This window comes from Cherax quadricarinatus, chromosome 21 (genome assembly GCF_038502225.1).
Source record: "Cherax quadricarinatus isolate ZL_2023a chromosome 21, ASM3850222v1, whole genome shotgun sequence".
Taxonomy (NCBI): Eukaryota; Metazoa; Arthropoda; class Malacostraca; order Decapoda; family Parastacidae; genus Cherax; species Cherax quadricarinatus.
The window spans coordinates 25,572,150-25,581,406 of record NC_091312.1 but is presented as its reverse complement, the minus strand read 5'-3'; the positions used below and the strand labels follow the sequence as shown (position 1 = coordinate 25,581,406).

The window sequence follows — 9,257 nt, the reverse complement described above, 5'->3', positions numbered from 1 at the left end:
CAAAAAATTTGATCCGAGGAGATGGAGACTTTCGAAACCCCCATAGGGGGGAATCCAAAAACTTGGTAATATCGAGAAATTTGAGGTGGGAGTGAAAGTGGGAGGGGGATCCGAGGAGATCATAAGAATTTCGAAAAAAAACCCAGAGGGGGGAATGCAAAAACTTGGTAATATTGAGAAATTTTTTGGGGATGGGGGGTGGAAGGAGGGGCAATCCAAAAAACCTTGATCCAAGGAGATGGAGAATTTCGAAAACCCCATAGGGGGGAATCCAAAACTTGTATTATCGAGAAAAATTTGAGGTGGGGGGGTGGGTGAAAGTGGGAGGGGTAATCCAAAAATTTGATCCAAGGTGATCATAAGAAATTCAAAACCCCCATAGGGGGGAATCCAAAACTTGTATTATCGAGAAATTTTTGGGATTGGGGGGGTGAAAGTGGGGGGGGGAACCTTAAAAATTTGATCTGAGGAGATGGAGAGCACAAGAAAATGAAATTCAAAAAAAATTCGAAAAAAATCGGAAAAAAATTCGAGGCGCGGGGGCGATCCGGACGACGCTGCAGAAGGCGCAGCAGAAGGCGCGGGCGGGGCTCGCGAAGGGCGCGGGCGGGCGCGCGGGCGGGGCGGGGCGCGCGGGCGGGCGCGCGGGCGGGCGCGCGGGCGGGCGCGCGGGCGAGCGGGCGCGCGGGGCGGGGGTCGCGAAGGGGGGGTCGTGGGGCGGGGGTACTGGTTGGGGGGGTCAAGGGTGAGGTAGTCTCGAGGGCGAGGTCATGGTCAAAACCGGAAGTAACACCTAGGTGTGAAAAGGTGACCCTCCAGCCGCTGGTCCTAGACCGGATACACCGTCCAGTGGAAGGCCTAAACCGGAAGGAGCCTCCCAGTGGAAGGCCCTAAACCGGAAGGAGCCCCCCAGTGGAAATTTTCACTACTTATATATATATATATATATATACATATATATATATATATATATATATACATATATATACATATATATATACATATATATATATATATACATATATATATGGTTTAGAAAGACACGTAAGCAAACACTATAACATATTTATTAGAAAACGTTTCTGTCCTGGGACCTTGATCGGTCCTGGGACCTAGAAGGTATCAAGGTCCCAGGACTGAAACGTTTTCTAATAAATATGTTATAGTGTTTGCTTACGTGTCTTTCTGAACCAACTTCTCGGTATTTATTACCAAGGTTTATACCATATATTTATATATATATATATATATATATATATATATATATATATATATATATATATATATATATATATATATATATATATATATGTTGCAACCCCTGAATGGGTTGCAATGTATATTATGTATATATATTACATGTATATTACCTTTTCATATAATTTTATATTGCTTATATTTGCGGTAATAGCTAAATCGTAAATATATTGCTTTATATTATTATTTGACTTAGTTTCCTTTTGTTAGGTAGGATGTAACACATATGTGCTCAAAGTTCAAGTCTTGATTGTCTAACTACTGTAATTATCGCTTGTGACTCGTTACTCTGCCGGCTTCTGGTTGTTGCTGGGCAGCAACCGTCCACGGAGCTATCACGTGATAGAGGAGGGGGGTGATCACACCTCGCCTGAAGTATTCAGTCTGGTCTAGACTCGCTTGGTGGTTGGACGTATTCTTGACAAGACGTGCCTAAATCTCCCTTATTGGAAGATCGTCTCTTGTCTCATTATTGTCGTAGGTTCTGGAGACTCTGTTAACAGAACATTGTATAGACTTAGTGATTTCCGACGTTGTACTGAGGTTGTGTGTCGCCTAGACACTCTAAACAACTCAGATCCTGAGCTGTAGTTTCTGACCTAACTTGTACTGGTATCTGTGTATTATCACAGTCAGGGAATTTCTTATGCTGAACTTAGATTCAGTAGTATGGGAGTTTTGTGACTTTTGTGGAGGATCTGCAGATGGTCCCTACTTAGTGTCGTTATATTATCTCCTTGTTCCTGATTCTGTGTCGCAGTTGCTTGTTATATTGCTATTGGGTTTAGCATTCTTTTTGTTGTTCAAGCAGACTGTTCTGATTGCCAGTTGGTCAAGAAGTTAGTTTATTTGAGGACTTTGTCAGTCACTTGTTTAAGTCTAGTCGAGTCTTGAGACATAGCGAACTACTTAGAGCACTTACATACATACACAAATTTACTTGTACATATTTGTAATATCTTATTAAATGTTAATGTACCAGACGGTACTTAAGAATTATAAATGTGATATGTGCTTTCAGCACAATAATACTGTACACAGAGAAGTGATTAATATTTTGATTACTGTGATTAATTTAATTTAATTTGATATACGCCTAGACAACTTAATAAATTTATTAAATTTTAATTTCTCTAGTTAGTAGCCTACCAGTTGTAATCCTGAAGCACTATTGAATCATACTGAATTCAAATGGATAATTGGACAAGGATACTGACTAATTGTTACGAAAACCCAGTAACAGGCTGGATGCTAGAAGGGCAGTCCTTTCTAGTATTCACTGGAGATCTCTAAGCTTTTAGAATCTCGTTTTTTGTAACAATATATATATATATATATATATATATATATATATATATATATATATATATATATATATATATATATATTCTAGGAATTCGCAAGAGCAGGCGAAATATACACAAACACTGATCTCTGGCTGAAGGAGACTCGAACCTACGAACCTTGGAACAAGGTACGCAGTGCTTTACCAATCTACCCACACTGGACCAATACCTTGGAGTCCTCCTTCAGCCAGAGATCAGTGTTTGTGTATATTTCGCCTGCTCTTGCGAATTCCTTGCATTATTAATATCTCTAGTAAGGCTGATGCATGCACACACATACACACATTCCTGTGAGAATTTTAAGACATTCATTTTTTAATGTTTAATTTTTTGAAGAATTAAACTATACTTTCATTCCTTTGAATATTCCATGGCTAGTTAACCTTGAATTAATGACTGTCGATTGTCGGGAAGATGAAGACCTTCTGGAGTGAGGACTCGAAGTAAGGTGCTTGTCTTAGTTTACCTTCCTCTGTCCTCAACTTTACTGTGTTAACATTGTAGTGGGTTCGTCGCAACACGCTCTCTATGGGCTCCTTACAACCGTACTCTCTCAGCTGGTCGACCAAAGTGTCCACAAACAAGGATCCTGCAAAAGATCAAAATTCCTTAGGGTGTTAATGGAAGTTGGGAAAGCGAGCAAAGTATGAATAATGCGTGAGCATGTGGGACATTCTTTAATAGGGTATTATAGCAGTACCTTTGTCATTCCTGGCAGCCTTCTGGTACCACTTGGTGGCGTAGGCGACGATTGTATCAGCGAAAGGATTGATATCATACACATCCTCATACTCTCCGTAGGTGCTTTCCCATCTGGTACTGGTATCCTTGGCCAGTACCGATCTGCCGTCTGTCGCTGTCGCCTTATATTTTTCTGCAATTTAGATAAGCTTTTATCCTGAGAATTTCGTGTGATCGCTACTCTCTGGACCAATTGACTTACGAAATTGTGATGAAGCAGTTGCAGAATTGAATTATTAAATTATGCAACTTCATAGTGTCACATATAATTATAAAAATTTCTAATAGAGTACAAAAAAATGTTTCACGATTAACTGATGAATTTTTGTATATATACTCACCTGTAGCAGTGGGCATTACCACATCCTTTCGCCTTCTGTCGGCACAAGCTTGGATGAAGAAGACCTTAGGCTTCATAAACAACCAACCAATTTCTGTAATGGGTTGTATAAGATCCAAACGTCGATGGATTTTATCATTCTTTACATGTAAGTATGTCTTGTCACCGTGGCTCATGAACCACACAACCAGGCTGAAAAGTGGAACATCGTTCTGCGTTATAATTCAGGAGCGCTCGAATGTCTGTGTGGCGTCACAGAATTATCACGTGAAATGGTCGACCAACTGTGTATTTAAAAATGTTTACAAAACAGCTACATGAGTAACGTCGTACTGGAGTCCAATATACTGAAATGAACGACAATTTAATTTTCAGTTAATACTAATAATATAAACGTCAACTGGATATCAAGGTTTTCCTGTCACATCGTTACAAGACTTCCTTACTCAGATTAAGATGAACTGAAATACGGTTACCTGTCGTAGAACTGATTTCTTGGTGACTTCAGTTCGCTAATAACACTTTGTACTGTTTCTTTATCTGGGTTGTTCACCTCGAGCACATCGTATTTGAAAACATTCTCAAATAATTCTTTGACGTTTCTCCGGTCGCAGCAGGACCCTTCGCGCATCTCCTCCATATTAAATATGATGCAGAGGCCGGGAGGGTGAGAAGCCAAAGGATACCTGCTAACTTGGTCCAAGAGTCCGTCAATACGAGGGTCATCGTCGCGTTTCTTCTTCATTAACACAAAAATATTGTTGAGTGAGTGCGTATACAGCCGATTTAGAACCTTATTTGAAATTAGTATGATAACGAAGTAGAAAAATGCCGTTTCTTTTAGTCCTGGTTTTTCCTTAAAATCATCAACATTTACTTGAAGATTCAGTAATTGCTGTCTAACTGGTTTGAAGTCTTCGTGTTCCTCCTGACACAGAAGCTCATACATGATGAAAACTTCCTCTTCCGTCAACCTATTACAAATATTCATGAGGACCTTGTTCTCTGAATATACAAAGTACTGTTTCCTCCATTTTTTTCCATCCTTCTCAGTGTCAGCAGGTATTTTCTTTGTGGTGATGATGTTTTCCGCGGCCGTTCTGATTTCCGACTGAACCGGATAGCCGAACTTAGTCATTACCTCGAGGAACTGAAGAATATTCATCTCATCTTCGCTCAAATCCTCTTGTTTACCTCCGAAGTTTGACGTGAGAGAGATGTTGGTGACTTTCTCTTCCTTCGTATTCCTGCACTTGTCAATTAGATGCATATTATATGTCTTGAACTGCTGTCGTATTGGGTGAAGGTTTCTGTCCTTCACTGCTATCTGAAAATATTAAGAAAAGGAAACAAACTCAGCTGCTTTTATGAGAAGGAGAGTGTCGATCCAATGGCTTCCTCAGGCCCGTACGACATGCAATGTTTAGCCTAAAATTAGCTTCAATAATAATCTATATGGGAAGCTGTATTAATAAAATTTAATTTTAAATATAATTAATGATTAACGAAGTAAACTAATATAGATTTTTAATAACTATGTTAATAAAATATTTATATTTTTCCACAAATATTTCAGATGGTTTGATATGGCAGTTATAGTTATGCTTCAATAATCGTATAGTATCACATTTTCATAACTAAACAGTAAAGTTACAGTAGCTTGCCTTGAAATCTTCGTTCCTTATAACACTGGAGTCCAGATCTCTGTTTTGGCCGCTGCTTGCTAGTTCCACAACCTGTCAAGACAACACTGATGTACTGTATATCTGACACCAGGCACGAGGCAGCTACATTAGGTTATGATGAAGTCAATACAACTTAAAAGCAAGTTATAGTAAACTGATCTCATGATGTCAAAAGTAACGTGTTAGCTACCTTGCGTACTTGGTTTTTTTTATTATATAGAGTGTTGAGAAGACTGTCATTGTAAGTTCAGAAACTTTCTTCGCCAGCTTCCCCCGAGGGATGGAGATAAATGGTATGAAATGTTAACAATATGAATAAAGACACAAATGCAGTGTAATGCAAGACTTTATTGACATTGTTTCACCCACACAGTGGGCTTGTTTGTGACTTAATAAAGCCCACTGTGTGGGCGAAACGTTGACAATAAAGAATCGCATTATATTGTCGTTGCGTCCCCAAGAAATAACTCACCTTCCTCATCACCTCTCTGTGAGATAACTTACTTTCCTCATCACCTCTCTGTGAGATGACTTACCTTCCTCATCACCTCTCTGTGATATGACTTCCCATCTTATCACTCTGACTTACCGTCATCACCATCAGCCACAGGGATGATTTACCTTGCTCATTACCTTCCTGTGGGATAATTTACCTTGATTGGGTTTATGCAGAGGAAAAGGATCTTGGGTAGGTCTTCATCTTTGATTTGTTCCATCAACTGTTCCACGGTAGCCGGTGAAGTGTCTGCCATCAGCACTGTGCAGCAAAGATATTGTTATCACGTAGCTTATCACAAAGTCAGAGTTGCATATTTATCTCTCAATCATTATATCATTAATTAATTCCTATATGTCAAGCGACTTCAGCTACACATGAATTTTAATTTTGTCGCCAAAGCAATTACTTTATTGTGCAACTGATGCCATCCTGTAGACGGTAGAGATTTCTTTTTTTATGACTGGGCACCCCATACTCATCCTGTGGACGATAGCAGTTAGTATGCCTACCTATAGTCTACCTGGAGCAGTGGTTCCCAAACTTTTTCAGCTTGTTACCCAATTTAACATGCCACATAAAGCATGTTACCCCTTTCACAAAATGTTGTTATTATTGATATATATGGCTAAACGTGAACGTATACAGCCTCGCATACTCTGCTAATCCTAGCAAAACCATTGAAAACGTAAGAACCACACATACATTATATATAAAATTAATAATAGCTACAAATTCACAGTAACAGTGGGTAAATACTAACTATATACTGCACAGGGCAGTACACATACATACCAGCTTATGTCTACCTCGGCTGATGCTCACAGATAAACTGACAGTGTGAAATAGAGGCAGCTTCAGGAAGTGAGTGACGCGTACTGGACAGGTCGATCTGGGCTACTGAGTGACTTTTGTCCTGAAGCATACTTGTCAAAATACTTTTGGGTTTCCACACACTTAGCTATATATTTCTTCTTTTCTAATACTGTATATTAGTTTTTGATGTTTATTGTTATTTGGTTTAACTTTATTACTTACTTATAATAGATTTACTTTACAACTTTATATACTAAGACAAAGTTAACAATAATCCTCATACCGGGTACCGCATTGTTTTCTTGATTTTCAGAATTCATAACTTTTTTTCTGTCACCCCTCCATTACCCCCCAAAAATGGTTAAATTACCCCCAGGGGGTAATTTACCCCCAGTTTGGGAACCACTGACCTGGAGGGTGTTCCGGGGTGATCAGCGCCCCCGCGGTCCGGCCCATTATCAGGCAAGGCTTCCGGTGGATCTGGACCTGATCAACCAGGTTGTTACTACTGACCGCACGCAGTCCAACGTACAAACCACAGCCCGCCTGGTCAGGTATTGACTTTAGAAATCTACTTAGCTCCCTCTTGAAGACAGCTACGGGTCTATTGGTAATTTCCTTTTTGTATGATGAGAGGCTGTTGAACAGTCTTGTGAATCCAATATTTACTCACTACACAGTACTAGTTAACCTAGTCACGAGTATGAATCTCTTATCTTTCTTTTGGGCGGCAGAGTGCAGTTTATTGTGCCATGTATTTCCAACCTAGGGGCGAGCGGACGTAGATCGACTAGGCTCTGTCATTGTGTATTAATATAATATACATTATCTTTATATACTACAAGTACATGTACAAGGTATACAGGCAATGATATACTACTATATAGAAAGCCGCTTTTTATGCTGAGCATTTCGGACAAATTAGGTCAATTTTGTCCCAGGATGAGACCCATACCAGGTACCTATTTTAAACTGATAGGTGAACAGGGACAGGGACAGCAGATGTCTTATGGAAACACGTTCCTAATGTTTTCCAGCCGTACAGAAGGATATTCGATCTCCGGACCTCAGTGTGTGAGGTGAGTGCGCTAGTGATCGAGCTACGGGACACCGTCTACATCACACTTTAACAGATCATCAGCTTGGTTTCTTACTGCCTTCACTTTGCTGGACTCTAACGCAACAGTCTGTCCAGGAGGCCAGTATGTGATGTTTCAGATAACTAACTTGTTGATGTTGAAATTAATACACGTAATCTGTAGCTAAAAATCTGAATTATGTTTCTGACGTCTGGCTGTTACGCTGAGATTATTATATATATTTTTTTTTACATGCTAAAATGCAAAATACACTTGAAATCGAGATGATTAATTGTTTTTACGGCAAGCGTTAATGCGTTTGCGTCATTCAGCGCAAAGTGTAATGGAAGCTCGATCCTCCGTCTGCTTAATGAAACAAAAGGTTCCCTGTCTATTAGCGCACATTTAATTAAAATCAAGTTACAAAATGGCTATTGCTACTATACCTATTAGCGTATTCATAATTTAAATTCCTACAAATGTGTGTCCGTTCAAAGACGGGTGCCTTGAAGGGCTCATGATTCAAGGAACTGGAGTTACCTTCCTCTTCTCGGGATCAAACCTGGTTACCAGTCCTTCCCCCCTCCACCCGGCCTGCATTCCCTTGGTGGGTGAAGTGTATACTTGTAGCTTACCAGCAGAAGGTAAAGTTTCCATTTGTTACTTTTCAGATAAGGGTGAAATTTTCACTTTCTGGCTTCAAGACACGGATGAAGAGTGCCTTGAGACTTCTTTTTCTGCCAGACGAGACTAGGTGTTCATATTTCTGCCGGTGGAATGTAACGCACCTATCTCGGTCTTGTCTACTCCCTCACTAACATATCCACTGCATTATAACTGCTGCTCCAAGTAATCTTGTCTTATCAATATATCTCATTAAAAAATGTGAGTGTTCGCATGCGTGGAAGTGTGTGTGTTCGCATGCGTGGAAGTGTGTGAGTGTTCTCCATCCAAAAACCTTGACTTCTCAAGGTGAGACTGTCTATACATGTTTCGGTTGTCTTGAAGTTGACCTCCTGCCCAGCAGCGCTGTATGACGCCAGCGCTTCTTTTTTATTATAATAATGTCCTGAAGTGCCCTGTCGGTTTCTTTTCCACTGCATCACACAGAGTCAAAGCAATTCTCCAACCAGAATAAAGGAGAGGCTTTCGCTTGCCACTTAGTGTGACCCAAAGACATGTGTCAATGTATAATTCCCGGCCCCACCAGCAACCAACGACAAATCTGCCTCTAATTCCTTGTAAACCACTTGTCAGTGTGGTGAAAAATTCGTGGTAAACGAAATTAACATGTGTCTATATCACTACATTGGCAGAATTTGATGGTATGGAGGCCACTGCCTAAGTACGGCTAGGCGCCCATACGTACATTTGCTGTCTGGCTGAGTGGATTAAGAACTGCGTATGTACGAATTATTGGCAGAAAGATTTAAGTCAAATTTTTGTGGATTCCTTCTCGTACTGGTCATCGGAAACATGATAAAATCGATGCTTTAG

At 40.1% G+C, this 9,257-nt stretch overlaps 1 protein-coding gene across 2 annotated transcripts; it reads right to left on the bottom strand.

Annotated features, from left to right (window-relative positions):
• Positions 1-1,280: 1,280 nt before the first annotated feature.
• On the bottom strand, positions 1,281-8,571 carry LOC128705469 (uncharacterized). Of its 2 annotated transcripts, XM_070087336.1 has the most exons (8): positions 8,396-8,571; positions 6,023-6,126; positions 5,349-5,420; positions 4,161-5,011; positions 3,686-3,876; positions 3,304-3,477; positions 2,987-3,192; positions 1,281-1,750 (listed from the first exon to the last, which is right to left on the bottom strand). In XM_070087336.1, exons 1-7 carry the CDS (start codon positions 8,415-8,417, stop codon positions 2,993-2,995), a joined length of 1,614 nt encoding a protein of 537 aa, XP_069943437.1. In that variant the 5' UTR covers positions 8,418-8,571; the 3' UTR covers positions 1,281-1,750; positions 2,987-2,992. The 2 variants fall into 2 exon arrangements, with proteins under 2 accessions (XP_069943437.1, XP_069943436.1); XM_070087335.1 differs by lacking the exon at positions 1,281-1,750 and having other exon boundaries at positions 2,671-3,192.
• Positions 8,572-9,257: the final 686 nt, after the last annotated feature.

What these genes read in the sequence shown, in the direction of transcription:
- LOC128705469 (XM_070087336.1), bottom strand. Translation starts at nt 8,417, where the DNA reads ATGGAAACTTTACCTTCTGCTG. An exon ending in TCTGCATAAACCCAATCAAG is followed by an intron (nt 5,421 to 6,022) that starts GTAAATTATCCC and finishes TTGTCTTGACAG; the next exon opens with GTTGTGGAACTAGCAAGCAG. An exon ending in GGTAATGCCCACTGCTACAG is followed by an intron (nt 3,478 to 3,685) that starts GTGAGTATATAT and finishes TCTAAATTGCAG; the next exon opens with AAAAATATAAGGCGACAGCG.